Raw genomic sequence first — 21,673 nt, 5'->3', positions numbered from 1 at the left:
CATCCCTTTTTATCCTATTTAGAGAGCTGATCTCTATAACAAAGTTTGCATTTCTGCATAAATTAACATATAAATCCAGCATGTCAGTGTATGCAGTGTCCTGCACCCCTGGTCCCTCACTTCTGCTGGGAAGTGAGGAAGGTACATAACTTTTTTCATTAATTTTCAGGACCCAGACTGGTCATTGCAATCCTATAAGAAAATACAGTTTGTTTTGTTTCCATTTCTAATTATTGGGTCTATTGTGTTTCTGGTTTTTGCTTATTTCCCTCTTCATTAGTTCCAATATTGCCCTACATTTTTCCTTTGAATCTTTTCTTAATACACTTTTTTTCTGTTACAATCTTGTAGCCCAACTCATTTCTCCATTTCCTAACCAATGGGCAACTGTTTTGTTTCATGTACTTGATGACCATAAGAAATGTTGCTGATTTCTTCTTTGGGATTGTGGGGGGACCCTTCTTTCTGCCTTCAACCTCATAAAGTCTTCATTTTAAAGAGGAGGAAATTAATCCCAGAGTTAGAAAAGTCTTGCCTGACATCACACTTTTAGATAGGACTGGGATAGGAGACATAGAAGTCCCTTGTCAGAGCTAAAAAGGACTACAGAGGAGATAGGGAACTAGGGGAGTCCCTTCTCTCTAGTGGACCTCAGTTTTCTCACCTGTAAAATAGGGAGATTGGACTAGATAGTCCACAAGGCTCCTTTCAGATTCAATGCTGTGATTGGGTGACCTCTGACTCTCATTCTCCTTCTTTGCAAAGTGTGGGTGTTAGTATTTAGGGCAGGAACAGCTGCCTCCCTGGCTTTTAAGTGGAGACCAGAATGAAAGTGTTTTTGGAAAGTTATTATGCAAACAGACTCACAACAGGTGCTTTCCCTTTCTCTTGGGTTGTTCTGTAGTTTCTGGTTAGCTCTTGAAGCCCCTGTCTTCTTTTGTCTACACAAAGCATATTTTGAGATGTCATTTCTGTGGGCCTGAATTTTGAGAATCTCCAGGCGCCTGCTTGGTGTTGTCTAATTTTGTTATATTTTATACTTATTTATCTAATTATGATTATATGCTATATAATTATACATTATACATTTTTCTATTAAAGGGGATGTGAGGCTGGGTTATACAGGATTTGAATCTGAAGTCTTCCTGGCAGAGTCAGTATTCTAGCTTATATGTCATGCTTCCCATCATATAAACTATATAAACCAGAATTAACACCCAAGACCTCTGACTTTAAATTCAATGCAATAAACATTTCATAGTCACCAACTACATATCAGGTATCACATTCATTTCAGCGTTCCTTTCACAATTCCTTATGGCCCCTTTTGGTATAGCCATCATCCCAACAAAGAACTGAAGGTACTTGCTCAGGAGTAGGATGACTTGCTTCCAGTCACCCACCAAAAAGCAGAGGCCTAATTGAAGCTGAAATTCAAAGCTTCTGGATCCGTGGCTGTGGTTTTCCAATAAACTGCATTGTTCCCTGTGGCTGATGAATATTAAGATGGAAGGACAATTGATTGTGTAGACTGAGGATCTCTTTCTGATGTTTAAGATGAATGTGACCTTAGCAAGTCATCATCTCATCTCCCTGGACTTCAGTTATCTCAACAAGAAAATGAAACAGTTGGCCCAAATGGGCTCTGAGATCCCTTCCCATGTCCTGGGCATCCCTAGGAAGGATTAGATTGGTTTTCAATCAAATAATAAGCAATTATTAAGGACCTACTGTCTGCCCATTATTAACCATCATTGGAGAAGGAGGTGAACAACCTAAGGTGGTGGAAAGAACACTCATCTGGGATTGTTAGCCCTTCCTCAGTGACTCTGAGGCCTGTCACTTCTCCCACTTCACACTTTTCTTTCCTTTTCTCTGACATGATGAAGTTATGATTTTTTGAAGGACAGCTCATATTCTAAGTCCCTTCCAGCTCCAGTATTCCATGTTCTAAGCCACTTTGTTCCAAGATCCCTTCCATCTTTGACAGTCTGTATTTTCAAGATCTTTGTTATTTTTTATTTTCTTAAATCCCTCCCAGTTCTAACATTTTATATTCTAAGTTTCTGGGTCTTAATATAACATGCTCAGGCCCTGTGTAGGGCCTGCTATATTCATTCTCGAATTCTATGGGGCTCAATTCTGAGCTGAGCCCAGAAGGGATGAAGGTTTGAGCCATTGGTGGTAGAGGGGGTGGAGATAGGGAGAAGCTGGCTGACCAGTTAAGTTAGCCTAAGGCTGAAGGGCCTGTTACTGGGAGCTTCCCATGAGGGGGGCAGTGTCTACCTGTTGGGGAACAGGTTTCACAGAGGGCAACTTAAGGAGGAAGGGAATGATCCTTGGCATTGGGATGAAATGTCCTGAGGGACTTGTTAGTAGTGAGTAAATGACTTGTATTTATTGGCTTTGGGAACAGTCTAGAGTCCTGCCAGGCAGCTGCTGGGCACATTGCTCCCAGGCCTTCCAAGGCTCACCCAGGGCATAGCTGGATCGGTCATCATCTGCTTTACCCTAACCATACCTCCCATTAGTCCCTGACTACTTAATAAGTGACCAAGAATTACTGAACACTTATTATATTATTATACTCTGCTCAGTCCTGTAGTCTTGGAGCTGGGAGAGCTTTCAGAGGCCTCATAAGTGAATTATTTAAGATCATAGAGCTATTCATTTCAGTTCAATCTTAATATATTTCTGTGTGTCTCTGTGTACCTGTATGTATGTATTTATCTAGTTACCTACCTACCTGTCTTTCTTACTGTGTGAGAGGCCCTATTCTTGATGTTTTTTTCATATTGAGAAAATAAAGCATAATCCTTACTCTTTGAGGAGCCTAAAATGTAGGGGAAATGACAGAGAATTATGAGATCCTTTGTCTTTCTCTGTCTCTTTGTGTCTTTCTGTCTCTTCTCCCTAGAATGTAAGCTTCTGGTAGTCTGCCTCGGTGTCCTTAACTATTAAAATAGGAATACTAATAACATCTAGCTCTTATGGTTATTGTGATGATCAAATGAGCTCTTTATAAAGCACTTAATACAATGCCTGGCACATAGTAGGCATTATATAAATTCTTATTCCTCTCCTTTCCCCTGAGATTGATAATGCTTATTGATTAGTTGGTGGATTTAAAGCTGGAAGAAACTTTAATCTAACCCCATCTTTCTGTAGATTTAATCAACCCATCAAGTTAAACAAGTTACGTAAAATCTCTAGGTTATAAAAGGTTGGTCTGGAATTTGAACCTCAGTTCTCTGACTTATATACAGAACTCTGCTGGTCTTTTTCAGAAGAGCCATGATGATACTGGTGTGGACTCTCTGTTCCTGGGGGATAACAGATTGTTCTCCCTCTCTCCAGACTAGAATTCCAGCCTCCCCAGCCCAGTGTGTTTGTTCCTTTCTCTCTGCCGGGGAGATAGAAGGAATATTATCTCTTTTCCCCCTACAATCAAAATAATTATTAGAAAATATTAATATAGAGGGGAAAGAAGAATGGGCTAAGAATTGGAAGATTTTAGCCAGAGCTGACTTTATTACCAGCTTGCTTCATCAATATGAAGAAGTCTATTTTATTCCTTGGATCTGTTTCTTCATCTGTTAGGCAAGAAAGGGTGTGTGTGTGTGTGTGTGTGTGTGTGTACTAGAGCAGTAGTCCTCAGATGTTTGAATATGAAGACCTTTTTAACATCTACAAATTTGAGGACCTATATAGGATGGTAGATATATATTGATGGAAAAAAACTACTCAGTGACAAGTGTTGAATTCAGTAACAACTTCAAGTAAACTGAGTTTATTAATCAAATAAATAATTTCATAATTAATATGAAACGTAGATGCAAAATTTGTCTATTCTCAAGCCATTTATTTTATTAGAGTTAAAGAAAGAGGAGATTTCCAAAGTTTGGTGGCCATATAGGGTCATAGACCTCTTGCAGTACCTGAAATTCACTGAATTGAGGCCTGCAAGTGTAAAAGCTCGATAGATAACAGGGATTCAAATAATCTCCTCTCCTACTCCCCATTCACATAGTCCAGACTCTCTAGTTCAGCAGTTCTCAAGCTTTTTGGTCTAAAAACCCCTTCATGTAATTAAAAACTTTCAAGTACCCCAAAGAGCTTTTGTTTATATCTTTTAGTATTTATTGTGCTAGTAGTTAAAATTATATAATTATATTATTAACATAATTAAAATAATTCATTAAAAATAACAGAAATCCATATCATATTAATATAATTAATATTTTAATGAAAAATAACTATTTTCCAAAATAAGGGAAAAAGAATGACTTGGTTTCACATATTTCTGCAAATCTCTTTCATATAATGCTTAATATAATCTTCCCAAAAGCAAAGGCTTAGCTATGTCATTGCCTAACTCAAGAATCTTAAATAGTCTGATGTCCCACTTTTTTTGAATTATAGTATAGACCTTGATAAGTTCTCCATTTTGGCCAAAGAGGCTTCCTTGCTTTTTGTATGAGGTTTCATTTCTTTACACAGTTTGTCCCACCTGCTTAAAATACACATCGCTCTCATCTCTCCCTCTATAGATGTCTAACTTCCTTCAAGGCTCATTTTTGTTGTTCAGTCATTTTTCAGTCATGTCTCACTCTTTATGACCCCATGTGGGGTTTTCTTGGCAAAGATACTGGAGTGGTTTGCCATTTCCTTCTCCAGCTCATTTTATAGATGAGGAAACGGAGGCAGAGTTCATTGATTTGCCCGTGGTCACAAAGCTAGTAAGTGAGCTTGGGTTTGAACTCATGCTTCTGACTCCAGTCTTGGCTATCTATCCACTGTGATATCTGGCAACCCCAAAGCTCAATTTGGGTATCATCTTCTGTAGGAAACCTTCCTTGATCCAATTTTTAAAAATATATATACCTATTATTAGTGAGTGATTTTTCCTTAAATCCCAACCTTCATTTTATTTTATTTATCTTCACCCAGTCTCCAGAATGAAACTCCTTGAGGTCAGGAACTATATCGTTTTTCATGTTTATATTAGTAGTACAGTTCATCTCCATTGTAACTGCTGAATTTATACTTGTTAAATTGAATATGGCCTTTTAGAGCTGGAAAAAAATCTTAAAGCCCCCAAAGTCTTCATTTATTCAACACTTCCTCTGTGCTCCTCCCTTTCCTCCTTATAGAATAATTGATGGTTACTCCCTTCACCGCCTCCATCCACTACTCCCATCCTGGCCCACACCCCAGGATAGGGACAAAAGGGGCAGAACCCTGATTTCTCTGAGGCAGAAAATCAAGGACCGCCTCCCGCCTTTTTAAAATTGTAACAAACCTAAGACTACAGAACAGCTTAGCTTGTCTTTTAATGCCCCAAAGTCTCCTGAGCTGAACTCTAGTTTATGCTAAGGGGGGCAAGAAGCATAAAAAAAGGCAGAGTGGACTGAAGACATTTCTTTTCCTGGCTTAGTAGCATGCTAGAACTCCCACTGGCCTTTTAGATTTAAGGTCATTTAAGGACCGGGTAAATGTTAGAAACACCCTAATGGTCTTTTAATAGGCCTCCTGTTTTGTGTGTGTGTGTGTGTGTGTGTGTGTGTGTGTATGTGTGTGTGTTTCTGTTCCTTTCTGTATTAAGCATAGAGACTAAATAGCTCATAAACACGAGGCCACATCCGGTCCCTGCACCTGACAAGCCCAATGTCTCCCAGTGTGCACCAGTGTGCACGTCTCCCTCTCTCAGGGAATTAGTCTGGACTTGGCAGATTAATTTTGAGAAAAGGAAATGGGAATGGGCAGTACAAAGAATGGAGAGATCAGCAAATTTGTAAGCCCTATTTCTGGGTCACCCCAGGTGTCCCCATCCAAGTATGGGCTGGCTGTAAGATTCTAAGAGGAGGAAAAAAATTTTAAAAAGGAAATCCCTAAGTGGAATTAGTTTTTACTCAGCATGATGTGATGAAAAAAAGCCCTGGAGAATAGAAGCCAAGAAACCTAAATTCTATCCCAGCTTTGCCGTTTATTTACTGTGTGACTTTGAAGAAGTCTCTGAATCTGTAAAGTGAGGTAGAAGTCAAGGGGCAGATCAGGGAGAGCTTATGGCATATTTGATAAAGAGATAGCCTTAGGGGCAGGAAGAAAACCTGGATTAAAATATCACCTCAAGGTGCTTTCTGATATTGTTGCAAGCAGGTTGTTCTGAGAATCAAATGAGAAAATATTTTAAAAGTGTTTTGCAAACTTTACAAATTAATATCATTATAGTTATAATTTTAAGTAATGTTATAACTTATACAACATATAGGGTGGTTGGGAAGTAAGCTCTTTGTAAATCCTTTAGGGAAATATATAGGAAAATATTAGTATTTCCATAGCTTTATTTGGGGAAGGGAGGGCTAAAAGATTGGGGAAGGGGAGAGAATTTATTTTGTCATGTGATGTGTTCATCACTAAAATAGATTTAAGAGTGCAAGTCCAGCAGTATGGAGGTGTGGATTAGCTACTTCTGGGCACCATGCCTACTGGGTAGCTGCCATCAGGTGCCCAGTGAGGATAATTTAAGACCTTGGGAAGACTTTTTCCCCCTAAGGTTGTATGAAACAAAGGTAAAATAGATGATCTCACTGGCTTTTGCTTTTTCCATAAAAATTTAATCCTCCAGTGAAAGTGCTGTGACCATCTTCCCAAGTCACTCATGCCCATAATCTTGAGCGTTCCCTTCAGTCCAGGCTAAACGTTCTAGTTCCTTCAAATATTCCTCATATCGCATGAGGCATCCATTCACCATCCATTGGCATCTCCCTTTTTCTTTGATTTTTCTCCCCAAAACAATACTATTATGTGAAGAATCATTTCTTCAATGGGATGAACACCCTGGATCTACGCTTCTATCATTTTAGAGTCAGTTTTCAGTTATTAAGCATTTCGTGTGTGCCCATTGGCACTGTGGTTGGGAGCGAGGAGACAAAGTAAAACAAAAGCCAGGAGTTTGCTTGAGGCATTTAAGGTGATTTGCCCAGGGTCACATGATTGGTAAAGATGCCATGGAAGCAGTAACTGAACCCAAGTGCTGCTGAATCCAAGCCCAGCAACTCTATCCCTTATGAACTGCCTAATAATGATGATGATGAGAAATGAAATGAACAAACTCATCCTATTTCTCCAGCTCCCTGAGAGCCAGGACTCTGTGTTTACTCTGCTCACTTGCATGTATGCTTGATCGCTACTGGACGCTCAATAAATGTTTGTGGAGGATTTTAAAGTCAAGAACCGTGAGGGGCACTGATCACTAACATAGCATCGCCTCCCCCAACAGGCTCTGAGGTCACGCCATTCATCTTTAAAAGTCACTGCCCCACAGCCCACAAAAGCCAAATCTGTCTTACACCACCTGGACCTTGAGCTGCCATGTTTCACGGTCCAGTCTCATGGGTGCATTCAGCCTTTGTACTATTTCTTGCAACGAGTGGGAACAGGATGGGAAAGGATGGTTAAGGTGGTATCTTGTATATGTTAGCGTAGGTCTATATGTTTCTATGCCCAAATGCATTTTGGTGGAAGGGCTGCTCTGTAGATTGCCTTTTTCCCCCAGAAATAAAAGGGCTCACTCTTTGGTTGTCTCACGGTGATGCTGCCCTCTGGTGGAGATTTCTGATCCATTGGCTGCCCCACACCTTTTTCACCTGGGCTCCTTGGCCACTCCCAAGTAGCTTTGGGAACTGGGCCATGGCCCTTGGAGAACTGCTTCTGCGTTCATGTGGGGCTCACCCTGGAGCAGAGTGGTCCATCAGAAAGGGGCTTAAATCCCCATTTCTTTTTACTTAGTAATCTTGGTTACCATTTAATTTCGATGTGGGTAACCTTGGTTGCCATTTAACTTACTTGAACTTTAGTTTTCCCTTTATGCAAAAAGAAAGAAAGGTATTGGACTAGATGAACTCTAAGTTGGTCCCTTCTAACAAGAAATCTTAGGTTGGTCTTTTCCAGCAATAAATATAATTATAGTGGCTTGATGTTTCTTAAGAGCCCATCTCCTTTAGAGCTTTCTCTTGTCCTTTTCTGGGGGAAGAGGGTGTAGAAGGAAGGTTGCATGGGGGAAGTATTATGGATTTTATCCTTATTAATATACAATGTAATATATAATATACAATATGTATCCCTGCCACACCCCAGCCCAATTGCCTTTCCATACATGCTTGGATACATAAGATACATAATCTTCCCCACAAGACTGTATCCAAACTCTTTGAGGGAATCCTGAATACCTTTGTTAGTTGCTCAGTTCACACTCATGACAAAATAGATGGGACTTATAAAATTAAATCAATTAATCATGTCTTAATGCATACCTAATATGGGCAAGTCTCTTTACCTAGGAAAAAAAGAGATTCCTACCCCAACTGTGGGTTCTTTGGATTTTGGATAGTGGGGGTAAAGACTATTGTCAGTCACTACACTCCAAGAGCTTAGCACAGATTCTGACATGTAATGTTTGTCAAATGAATAAATTCATAAGCATTGGAAAAACAAAGAATGTTTTCTTTGTAATTAATTTCTACCCTAGGACAGGCTAATGCTATGGATTTTCCACATATTTTTGCCCTAAACTTTGCCTCAAAATGCCCCAGATAGTCACATAGAATGTTGGCTTAAGTGTTTGAAGAAAAGACACTTCAAGATACTCCTAAATTTTACCCTGCATGTCACAAAAGGAACTCATCTGAATTTATTTTTAGCTTCTTTCTAGCACTTTTCCCTGGTCAGAGCCTATTTCCTCCCTGCTCCTTCCCAGATTATTCAGCCTCACTGGCCATTTCCTTCCCTCACCTGCCATTCCACTTGCACCTATTTGGTGTGAACCTCATGTGATATTCTATGGTCATTGACTTCTGTTATGTTTAACTTGACTGCTATTTAAGTGGCTCTTTTTGCTTTGCTTCTCTTGAGGGGAGGGATTGCAAAACACTTTAAGGGCATTGACTAGCAAACAATCAAAAAGCATTTATTAAGCATCTACTGTATCCCAAGTGGAAGAGCATTTACAAATATCAGTAATGAGACAATCTCTCCACATCAACTATATCCTATTTGCTCCAAAGTATCAAATAGTACATTTTCTCTTGGTGTGTTGAGTAAGGATGGGTTTCTAGGGTTTTCTTACTGTTCATGTTTTTAGGTTTCCCACTGAGTTTTGACTCAGTGGGAATAGGGATATGGAAAATGGGAGATGCTTCTATGAAGCAAATCTAATATAATCTTGAAATTGAAGATTCCCTAATGGCTTCCCAGGAAAAGTATGGGAGTGTTGAAAAATAAGAAAAGGTTGATTAAGGCCATAAACAAAGAGGTATGGAGAAAGTCGGGAAGAAGTGATCAAATGATTCATACCTTCTTGACTCCATTTTCCATCTCTGAAAAATGAAGACTATTGGACTAGAAGATTGCTAAGACTTTTTCGAGCTCTTAACATTCTGTCATTCAAGGCCCACTCCAACCTTGAGGTTGTGTTTTCAAATGTCTTTTATCTTGGAGGAGCCTATGGTTTTGGACTGCTCCTATGAACCTCAGTTATTCAGGTTGAGGCACTTGTCTGCTGCCTCCCAACCTGTGCACCATCTTCCCATTCCTTGAGGGCTTACCTTTATTTTCTGAAATTCTTTCTTTCTAGATTCACCTTCAGTACTAGCTTTGCCATCAAACCTTCCCAGATCCCTGTGGTTAGTAGTTCACTCCCTCCACAGTGACCTTGTTTGTGTAGTTATTGATGATCATATTTTCTCCCCTTATAAAGTCCTTATAGATGGAACTGGTTTACCTTTATTTTTGTATCTCCAAGGCTTAGCACAGTCCCTGACATACAATAGATATTTAATAAATGTATAACTCTGATTCAAGAAAGGGAAGAGCTTGGACTTGAGAAGGAGCCTTTTAAAAAATCTAGGTTTGTCAATCACCAAGCTTGTCATCTACTGTGTGTCAGGGACATAAAAGCCAAAGAAAGCCCACAAGGAGCTTTCAGTCTGAGGGAGACAGACTATAAACAGCTGTGTATAAACAAGACAGAGGCAGAGAAAACTGGACATAAATCCAGAAGGAAGGCACATGTATTAAAGGAAATTCAGGAGAGACAGGGACAGAGGGAAAAGAAGAGAAAGACAGGAAGGAAGGAAAGAACGAAGAACTAGAAGGGGAGGAGGGAGGAAGAAAGAGAAAGGCAGAGATAGACACAGAGAAAGAGAGAAGGGAGAGATAGAGACAGAGTGAAAGAGAGAAGGAGAGAGAGAGTGAGGCAGAGACTAAGAGAGCCAGAGGGAGGAGAGCGGCAGGCAGTGGCTACTCACATTCAACTAGTTCTTGCGATGAATATAAATCTTCACCCTTCTTTGTTCCACCCATTAAAAAAACAAATATGAGTACAGCAAATGACTAAGGGGGCTGAAAGATGGGGATGAGAGTGTGGGAGAATCTTAATCTCAAGATGGTACAACACTTGTGAAATTTCCTATTTTCAGTGGATTCTGGAATACAATCCCCATGTTCAGCAAAGGTCTTTGTACTTCTTTTTAAGAAATTCTGAATAAAGTCAGATTTTCTTTTAGATTTAGCTGCATTTCTCCCTTCTGCCCCAATAGCTATAGAATCTTGCTTGCCAGAGGAACTGAGTTGAGGGAGCACTAAGATCAGCCATGAAAGGCAGAAGTGACTTTGTTGGAAAAGCTCTCCCTGGACACAATACCATTCTTATAAGAATCACTGTCCCAGGGTTATAGACCTTGGATTTATATCCTGTTTTTTTTTTTTTTTTTTTTTTTTTTTTTTTTTTTTTTTTTTTTAACAACAGCCTATGAGACCGGTAGTAGAACAGTATAGAGAGCTGATCTTGGCCCAAGAGAACTCAGGTTTAAGTCTTGCTTCTGATACATACAGCTAATACTGTAGGTGCTCTTAAGTCTTGAAGAATGGAGAAGTGACTTGCTCAAAGTCACACAGCAGCCAAGAAGGGGCTACCAACTTTGCTATCCTCTCCTCAGCACTTATTCGTATGTCTGCCAAACTCAGAAGGCTGAACCAAGCTTCCACTGGAAGAACTCTCAAGATCCCTGGCCATAGTGGTCTAAAACAATTAAACCAAATGAACAGGTCTTCACAAAGTACTTATTTATAACCATATAAATATATATAAATGTATATACAATTTATATAATTATATATATAGTATATATAATAAAATTATATTAAAATAAATGAATATTTACAAATAATATATGTACATATATAAATATATCTATTTATGTGGAAACATCTGTTATAGGGGCTGGGAGAATGTACAAAGAAGACCCAATCCTCTAGTGAGTTTCAATCTTTTTGGTCAGAGGTGACTGAGACAAGTGGAAAGTTTAAAAAACAACAACAAAATAACTCAGACAACATTTAAAAATGTAGATGACAGTTCAAGAATGAGATGTCATAAGACCACATGTGATGAATTTCAAAGACAATAAATGCTGAGACTTTAGTGGGTGAGGGTATTCAGTAAAGCCTAAGTACGTGTTTGTTACTGATTTTTTTTCCTCCGGAAATAAAGCCAGGTTTTTTGTTTGACCTCATAGACAAGTCTGGGTTGAAATTAAGGACAAGTACAGAGTGGCCAAGTTGGCATAGATAGCACCCAACTATAAAATTAGACCTAAAACACTACCACTCTTTGCCTGGGTTATGTAGCTCATTGAAGGTAGTTGGGATTCAAGAGAAGGGCATTCTAGACCCAACTCAGCCTATGCTGGGAAAAAGTAAATCATAACTCAGCACTAATCAGTTTTTTATGATCTTAGGTAGATCACTTTGACTTAAAGTTACCTCATTTAAAAAAAGGGGGGGCTCCTTTTCCTTATAAAAGAGAGGGACTCGGTGATCTCATCCAGCTCTAAATGTATATTACATCTCTGAACCTTGGTGGGTTTTCTTTTGCTTTTTGGTTTTTTTTAAGTCTATTAAATAAAGGAGATTGGAAAGGATTGTTTCAGTGATCTCGACTAGTGGCAACAGTAAATCATAGAATAATTCATAGATGTTTATTGAAGATTTGTTAAGTGAATGAATGAATGAATAGATCCAGACCCTATAAATTCCTTAGTTCAGCTATCCCACTATAAATTTAGCGTAAAATCTTCAAACAGGCAATCTACATCACTCACCATTCGCGCAATCATTCCCAACCATTTACATGGTATCATGTAAGGTGCCATGCAGGTGGCACCATAGTGCACAGGATGCCAAGCCTGGAGTCACAAAAACTCATCTTCCTGAGTTCAAATCCTACCTCCCACCCATCCTAGTTGTGAGACCCTGAACAAGTCACCTAATGCCATTTGCTTCAGTTTCCTCATCTGTAAAAATAAGCTGGAGAATGAAATGGCAAGCCACTTCAATATCTTTGCCAAAAAACAAACCAAAAAAAAAAAAAAAAAAAACCCAAATGGGGTCATGAAGAGCCGGACACAAATGAAAAACAACTGAACTGAACCGTAAAGGACAAGTGGTATTAAGCAGTTTTTAATATTGCTATAGCCTCTAGGGCAGGGATTAAGAGGGATCTTTTTTTTTTTTTTTTTTTTTTTTAAATAGAGGGAACTTGGTATAGAGAGACAGTACTGCCTCAGGAATCAGGAAACTGGATCTGACATTAACTAGCAGGATGACTTTGAACTAGTTCCTTTACCCCTCTGGGGTCTAGTTATTTCCCCTTCTATTAAAATGAGAGAGTTAGACAAAAGAATCTCCAAGGTCCCTCTTGGCCCCAAGACTGTGATTTTAAGTGGGTGAGGAGATTTGCTCTCCCTACCCTCTCCATTCCTTTGAATTTTTTCTTGGTTCTTTGAAAATTTCTTGTGAATGCTAATACATGGAGAGAAGACTCTAAAAATGAAGAATTATATATTTTAGTAACTGCAAAGTAACTCTGGGATTTCTGCCAAGGAAAATAGCTCAGTTTCTAGCTGGAGAACAGCTGGGAAATGGCATGATTCTAGAATGTGTGTAAAAGGGTACTTGTTTCTAAGCCTTTCCTCGCCAAGATTTCAGAGACACTGCTGCCATGTAAGATACTGTCGAAGGAACCAGCAGGCAAAGTTGGAAGTGAGCAGATGGACTCGTCAGGTGGGCCCTGATATGGAAGGGAGAGACATATCCAAAGATCAAGTTGTGAATTGGAAAATTGTAGTAGTTCTACAAAAAACCCAGAGACCTGGGCTTTTACCCCACTTCTCCCTCTAAGGAGAAAAAAAAAAAACTTCTCCTATATGAAACTTAGTATTACAAAAGAGAATAAAAATTCTCATCTATGGTGGGGTGTGGGACTCTGAAGAAGAGATTTTTAGAAATCATTTTCAACTTCAAGATAGATCATTTAATAAAAGTGGATTGGGCTATGAATTTTCTTCTTAGCAATAACAGGACTAGTATTGGGGTCATTTTGACAATGGGATCACTTTGTCCTGAAATGCAGATATTTGAGGTCAAAAAGCTGAAGGATTTGGGGCAGCTAGGTAGCACAGTGGATATAGCACCAGCCCTAAAGTCAGGAGGACCTGAGTTCAAATATGAACTCAGACACTTAACACTTCCTAGCTGTGTGACCTTGGGCAAGTCACTTAACTCAAATTGCCTCAGCAAAAATAAAAAAAAAATTAAAAATTGAAAAGCTGAAGGATTTTAATTTTTACAAATGGTGGGAGCTTAAATTATTTTACTTATGGCTTCAATTTTGTGTCTTTTCATGCATAGCCAATGGCAAACAACAATGCCATCATTAATAAGGAAAATGCATTCTCCAAACTATTGAACATATTAATGGGGAATGAATGGGCAGAACAGCTAGGATTGTTTGGAGTCAGGAAGACACAAGATAAAATTCTGCTTTAGACTGTGGACAAGTTACTTGATTGCTGCCTGCCTCAGTTTTCCTTACTAGACTTAGAGGGGCAAAGGAACTTGTCCAAAGTCATTTATTGTGAAGATCAAGGTAATCTTGTGTAAACTGTTTGCAAAGCGTGATCTGCATGTAAACCATAATTACTTTTAGTCAGGAACTTAGTGCTGCCATTGACTCGTTGAAGGGGGTCACATCCCTTCTTAAGTCCTCAATTTGTACTTTTGTGGAATGAGTGGGCTAAGACTAGTTGACCTCAAAATTCCCTTCCAGCTCTCATGTGTTTTATTCTCTTCCCAGGGATTATGAGGATCAGTAAATCAGTAGCAGAACTGTGGGAAGCTGCAGTAAGATGACTTTTTAATTACTTTTTGTTTCTGACTACATGGAGGAGAAGTATGAGGTGGGGGAGGAGGAGGAGGAGGAGGAGGAGGAGGAGGAGGAGGAAGAGGAGGAGGATGGGGCCCACCATTGTGTAACAGAAGGACCTATTTTTGGTGTTGATGGGAGAGCAGTTAGAAAATAGGATGATTGAGGTGGCATTTTTTCCCTCCAATTCTCTTCTCAAAGGTGCTGGCAATTTGCACCCACTTAACTGTCATTACTTAAAATTTAAGTCTTGTTGGGAATCTTTCAAGTAAAAAATGCCATGCAATCAGTCTTAATCCTAGTAAGGTCCCTAGAGAGCCTCTGTTTACCCTCCTCACTTTACAGAAGGAGAAACTGATTCCAGAGGAGAAAAGGGGACTTAGCCCAGTCACATAGCACTTGTGACAGGACTGCATTTCTTTTACTTTATATTTTAGGGTTTTTTCCCCAGGCTCTTTCTTTAATATTAATAATTTGATTTTAGTAAATATTAATAGCTATCATTTAAGATTTACAGAGTGCTTTACAAATATATTTTATCCTCATGATAACCCTGGGAGGTAGCTGCTATTACTTTCATTTTATCAGTGAGGAAAATCAGAGTTTAGGGGTCCTCCAGCTAGTAAGTAGATATGTGAGGCAGGCTTTGAACTTGAAACTTCCTGATCTCAGGTCTAAAGTTCTATCTACAGACAGCAACAACTAATGATTCCCATTATTAGAAAATATAGCCTATTTGAACACTGGATTTAGGCCTAGGGGAACACAGAGAATTTTGGCATTGACTCATTGACTCACCAGTATATTGGCCTGTTCTGTTAGTCCATAAGCCTTGGGAAGGCTGGTGTGCCTAATGCCTCAGTTTCTTTTCATCACTTTGTCAATGGCAGTATTGTCTACGGGGAAAAACATTGGCTTTGGAGTGGGAACCTCTGGATTTGAATCCCAGTTAGAACAAGCACTTAAATCTCTCTGGGCTTTGTTTTCTTTGACTATAGAAATGGTTGGACTAAATGACCCCTAAGATACTTTCTAGCTTTGGAGTTTATGAGCCTGAATTTATTTTTTTTTAGAGCTTGATTTTACAGGCAAGAAAACGGAAGCCTGGGGAAGTAAGGTAATTTAACATGCCCAAGGTCATGTGGCATGCTGGTTTTCTGAATATCTTCAGATGGGAGAAGGGCAGTAAGTCTCAAGTTGAACCTTAAAAATGAAGTGGCCTGAAGGCCGGGAACCTTAGGGGTGGGTGCTTTGTATTTTCTTGTTAGCTGAGAACACAAAAGGAAGCGACTTGATTTAGTGAAAGAATGATGAAGTTTGAGTCAAAGGAGCATCTCTGTTACTGTGCAACCGGAGAAGTCCCTTTACTGGGTCTTAAATCCTTCATGTCTAAAATGAAGGGAAGGTCACCTCCTGGGAGAGAGGTGATAGACTCAGTGGACTGAAGGAGCACATCCATTTCTGGAAACACCAATATGGGGATTTGTTTTGCTTGTGACTATATATTTATATCAAAGATTTGGGGGTTATTTTATTTAAAATATTTTTATTTCCACTTGGGGGAATAGGGCAAGTGAATACTTTAGTTAAAAAAAAGCAAAATAAGATAAATTATATTAAAAATGAAATTATTAAAGGAACTTGATCATCTTTGTCTAGTTATTTCAGTTCTGTCCAAGTCTTGGTGATCCCATTTGAATTATTCTTGGCAAAGATTTGCCATTTTCTTCTCCGGCTCATTTTATAGAGCAGGAAACTGAGGTAAACAGGGGTAAGTGACTTGCCCGAGGTCACACAGCTACTAAGTGTCTGAGAGATTTGAACTCCACAAGATGTCTTCTTGATTCCAGACCCAGCATATTATCTAGCTTCCCGAGGGATTTGATCACTAGGGTTTTAATCTTAGAATCCTGTATTGTTATCGTTGTTTGTCCTTCTTTCTCGAAGAGGCCCATGACTTCGTGGAGGGGATGCCATGACAAGCAAGTGAGTTGGATGTAAGTGAGAGAGGGATGGTCAAGGCCTCCTGCCTCATTTTCCCCTCCAGAGCCTTCTGGGTCCAGTGGCCAGATATAGTTCAAGACCACTTGAGATGGCCCTGGACACAATGGATTAAGTCAGCATTCTCTGAGTCTCAATGAAATGATAGTAATGAGCCAGAACAAAGGTAGGGGGATTAGGGCAGAAAATTTAGGAGATGCTGATGGTACCAGACTGGGAGCTGACAGCAATGGCAGCATTTATTCCATTATCTCCAGCTAATAGCACTCCCTCCCTCCCCCCCGCCACCTCCCTAGGTAAACATGACATTGTCCCTCTCTCCTGCCCTTGCTCCGGTCCAGGTACAGAAATCATGAGTAGTGGCTCTGTAATAGTGGCAATAAGTCTCTTTGACAGGAGACTTGGGCCCTGGTGAGAACAGTCAGGGGGGAGATGGGAAGTGAGGAAAGAACACTTGGTAAAATCCCAAGGGAAAAGGGAGTATGTACTGAGAGCAAAGAAGGAAAAATAGAAAAAAGAATCGCATTTTCCCCTTTTCACCTTCTTCCTCTGGGGGTTTCAGGGATCTGTATAGGGAAGTTTGGCTTCTTCCTTTGCCTTCAAAGCTCTCTTGAGCTCATAGAGGTTGTGATTGTTTTGCTATCTGCTGTGGAGCAGACCCAGGCAAGATTTCCTGAAGTTGAGGGGCCAAACCTTTGTCTCCTGGAAGGCAGACGTGTGTCTCCGTGTTGGAATCACTTCACTTTGGAATCCCAGGCTTTTATTTTCCCTTATCCCCTTGGGGGGGATACAAGGGAGTTTGACTTTTGGATTCTGCCTGCACTAATTGATACTGTAAAAATAACCCATCATTCTTCTGGTCTGATCTGGGCGGTGTCGGAGCATTGTTTTAACATCTCCTTCTGACCATTTGATTGTTATCTCTTAAGTACCATTGTGGCATTACTCAATAGAGTATAATTGGAGGATGTGGGACTCCAGATCCTTAATAATAAAGATGTTTTTCATTGAATGACCTCTATTTTCTTCTTTCTCCCCACCCAATCACCTCAAGTAGAGACACCCCTCATTCTTCTGCATTAGCTTAGGCTTCATGTTTCACTAATGCAACTCAGCAAGAGTTTGGTTCAGAAACCAATTTGGGAGGGCGAATTTTGGTGAGAATGAACTGTGGACAAATTGCTGTTCTTGGATCAAAGAGACAGTATGGTGCTTGGGACGCTGCGCTGGGTCGGGAGTCGGAAGAGCCAATAAATAGTCCCCACTGTGGCTAGGAGGAACTGGAGTATTCAGATTGGGAGAAAAAATTTTAAGGAACAAAGTAGGTGTATTTCAAGAGAAGACTGGACTTTATAGCTGAACTAAAAATAAAGGGTAAAATGGTAAAGAAAAGCAGATTCTTAACGTACCTAAGTTAATTCATAATGAGTCACTCTAAAATACAATGGGCTACCTTAGAAAGTTGAGGGGGATCCATCCCTGGATATCTTCAGTGACCACTTTTTGAGGATGTTGTAGAGTGAATGTGTTAAGCTTTATTGTTGTTTGGTCATTTTGGGTCATAGCCAACTCTCTGTGACCCCAAAGGGAATGCCCATTTTCTTGTCAAAGGTACTAGAGTGGTTTTTACTATTTTCTCTCCAGCTCATTTTACAGATAAGGAAACTAAATCAAAGTTTAGTGACTTGCCTAGAGTCACACCTTATTTTACACACACACACACACACACACACACACACACACACACACATATATGTATGTGTGTATAGGTTATGGTATATATCTATATCTATCTATCTATCTATAGGTTATAGGATAATCATATAGTAAATGCCTAAGGCTAGATTTGAACTCAGATCTTCTGACTCCAGTACTGGTACTTATTCACTATACCATCGAGCTGCCAGATGAGATGAATCTCTTAAGTTGCTTTTTTCTCTGACTCGTTCATGTGGTGACCTCAGGGAAGTCGTTCTTTATCAATACTTTAAAAATTACCTTCAGGATACCTCTGGATTTTGCTCTATAAAATAAGACAAGGAACTAACTCTTAAATTCTATGATTATAAAAAAATAGTCACCCAAGTACTTTGGTTTTCTTTCATCTAGTTTAAAATGAAGTCCGTATTTTTCTTTTTTATTATAACTTTTTATTTACAAGATATATGCATGGGTAATTTTTCAGCATCGACAATTGCAAAACCTTTTGTTCCAATTTTTCCCCTCCTTCCCCCCACCCCTTCCCCCAGATGGCAGGTTGACCAATGCATGTTAAATATGTTAAAGTACAAATTAAATACAATATATGTATACATGTCCAGTTATTTTGCTGTACAAAAAGAATCAGAAAGTCCATATTTTCAAAGAGAAAATCAATCTCAAGGATCACCTTTGAGAGGCATCATGGTATGGTGAAGAAACAGACCTGGTTTAGAATCCCATTACTTGTGTGCCCTTCGGCCAATCAGTCACTGTCTCTTAAGCCTCCTGTTTCTGTTTGCTGTTTTATAAGTGGAGGGGTTGAAGTAGATAGCCTCTAAGAGCTTTCTACGTCCAAAATTGTAATCCAATGAGAATGTGAGAAAATGAGGATAGAATGATTTAGTGTAACAGTAGAGCCTCTGGATCTTAACTCTCACAAGCAAGAGAGTCTTTTTTTTTTTTTTTTTTTTTTTTTGAGTTTTATCCATGTGTGAGGATGCTCTCTTCTATCCCTGGTGAAGGTCTTCATTTCCTTTTTAGAGACCCCTGTACAAACAGGCTTCAATGTAGCTGCTACAGCGGAACACGACTCAGATGTCACTGACGTTTCACAATGGCCCAGGATGTACAAGCTGCTCCTTTGGCCCATTGAGAGTTGGCCCCATTGAATTCAGCCCTGTCTGCAAAGGAGAATGTTCATTTCAGAACATGGCTCTTCTGTCTTTCCCCAAAGCCTCCTCTGTAGTGACTTTGTATAGCCCCATTTCCATAGTCCTCTGCTGTAACTGCCCAGACTTCCCAAATTAGAAAAACATAGTGAAATGGGGTGATAAAATGCAGGAATATTTAAGGGGGCTGGGAAGGAAGAGGGAAGCTAATTGAATTTCTTGGTTAATTTATATGCTGCAGCAGATAATTATCAGGAATGGACCTTAGAGACAGACAGCCTTGGTCTCAGTCCCCACCAAATGACTCTTTTCCCATTCCTTTATGCCCTTGCAGAGCCACAGGCCTTTGAATTGATGTTCATTGATCTTTCATGCCTTTGACCAGTCATTCAGTGAATCCCAAGGCCAAATCCCTGAACCTTTGACTCCAAGCCTTCCAAAGGCTTCCTCCGCATTCCTGTATCTAAGAGCATCCCACAATCATAGCTTTAGAGCTGAAAAGACCTCAGTGGAAAGCTGGTCCAGTTGAGGCCCAAAAGGTCAATAATTGGCTCAAAAAGTCATATAAGTATTCAGCAGATGAACTGGATTTTGAACTGTAGACTTCTAGTGTATCATTTAATCTCTCTCTCTCTCTCTCTCTCTCTCTCTCTCTCTCACTCACTCACAGTTGGTGTTAAGTGACTTGCCCAGGGTCATACAGCTAGAAAGTATGTTAAGTGTCTGATACCAGATTTGAACTCAGGTCCTCCTGACTTCAGGGCATTCATTTGATCTCTTTTACCCATTTTGCTCAGGTCTGACTTAAGTCCAGGGGTGGTTCTTTCCTTCCAGAGGAGAGCATCCATCCCTACTAATGCTCCTCTTCCTTTTCCCACTTCCCGAGGGATACTAGAGCCCCAACATTCATAGGGTTACAGGAGAAGAAAAAGAGGGGTTGGAGGAGTCTCTAGCTTAACACTGTGTAGGCCTCCTCTTCCTGAGGGGAGTAGTGGGCTCCCATCTCTGGGATTCACATTCTGTTGCTGGGGCTTTATGTCTTCCATGAAGACATTTCCCCCGGCCTCCTACAACACTTGAGTGAATCCCATCTCCCGTTGTTCACTTCTTTCTGGACTTCCATTTCCTTATCTGTAAAGTGAGGAAATTCGACTCTGTGATCTTGCAGGTCCTTTGGTGGAGATTGTATTGCCTACAGGACATGGATTCAGTCCCTGGTCTGTAGTTTCCTCTGTGAAATGAAGGCGTCAAACTAGAAGTGTCCTTTGAGGTCCCTTGTTACTCCAGATTCATGAACCAAGTCCACTGTGCAGGGATGCTCTGAGACTGAAAGCCATGTGATGCTAGAAGAAATAAGTCTTGAGGTTCCAAAGTTCTGGGTCAAAGGCCTACTGCTGCCTGTAGTGAATGGGAAGGAGGTGGCTAGTAGGACTGTGAGGAACTCTAAGCATGGGCCCATGGGTTCCAGACATCCTTTAAAGCCCTCCCCAACTTACCCTGAAAGGATTTATGGATGAGAAAGTAGCCTGGTGCCTGGTACTCTGGCCCTGGAGGAAGCTTTGTACTAAACTCCAAAGTTTACAAAGACCTTAAGGATGTAATAGAGCAGACATTTTTAGATAGAACTTTATAGAAGGCCTATAGAAAGCAGACAATCAATAACCTTGGATGAGGAACATTATATGAACTAGCCAGACATGTATGCACACACATAGACAAGATTATTTATTTACACATGCATTCGTTTATATTATTTCTCCACTTCAATTTTTAGTAGCTTGAGAGCATTTCTTTGATGTTCTGAAATTCTATAAGACTCTGAAGATCTCCTGGCTAAATTCTGCTTTATGTTCATGTGAGAGATAGGGAAGGAGAGCTGCATTCTGTGATTCTGTAATATATCCTTAAGATTTCTTTATAAAATTCTTATCATTCCCAATTGTTTGAATATATGTATATGGTGAGTAGAGATCTATGGTAGGGAAGGAGGGAAGATACCATTATCAGGTTCTGTAGTATTTTCCACATTTTCTGGCTAAATTCACATATTTTTCTTTCTTTCTTTTTTTCTTTTTTTCTCCTCTAGAAGTCAAAAGAATGGCAACTAAGGAAAAGCTTCAGTGTTTGAAAGATTTTCACAAGGACATCTTAAAACCTTCCCCTGGCAAGAGTCCAGGAACCCGGCCTGAGGACGAGGCTGAAGGGAAGCAACCACAGAGGGAAAAGTGGTCAAGCAAGATTGACTTTCTGCTGTCCGTGGCAGGTGGTTTTATCGGCTTAGGTAACGTCTGGCGTTTCCCATATCTCTGCTATAAAAATGGCGGAGGTAAGTATCATGTAGTAAATAAATCCCTTAGTAAGAAGAATAGAAAAATAAGAGAAATTATGTTGATGTGAAACTAGGCCTTTCCCCTTCCCTTCCCTCCTCACCTGCCTTTTTCTAGCCACTGGCTTTTGTAAATAAAATATATGACAAGGATTGAACACAGCATTCACTTGACCTCTCGATGAGTTGCATCGACTTTATTGATTGTCCTGT

At 39.9% G+C, this 21,673-nt stretch overlaps 1 protein-coding gene across 1 annotated transcript in view; it reads left to right on the top strand.

Annotated features, from left to right (window-relative positions):
• SLC6A6 (solute carrier family 6 member 6) overlaps nucleotides 1–21,673 on the top strand; it is a 135,608-nt gene that overhangs the window by 42,454 nt on the left and 71,481 nt on the right. The window contains exon 3 of the mRNA XM_051982932.1: nucleotides 21,221–21,460. Within this exon, the coding sequence (XP_051838892.1) occupies nucleotides 21,232–21,460 (229 nt within the window). The 5' untranslated portion in view covers nucleotides 21,221–21,231. The remainder of the gene's footprint in view (nucleotides 1–21,220; nucleotides 21,461–21,673) is intronic.

Source organism: Antechinus flavipes, chromosome 1 (assembly GCF_016432865.1).
Source record: "Antechinus flavipes isolate AdamAnt ecotype Samford, QLD, Australia chromosome 1, AdamAnt_v2, whole genome shotgun sequence".
Classification (NCBI taxonomy): Eukaryota; Metazoa; Chordata; class Mammalia; order Dasyuromorphia; family Dasyuridae; genus Antechinus; species Antechinus flavipes.
Note: the sequence above shows the minus strand (reverse complement) of the source record. Positions and strands in the feature narration are given on the sequence as shown.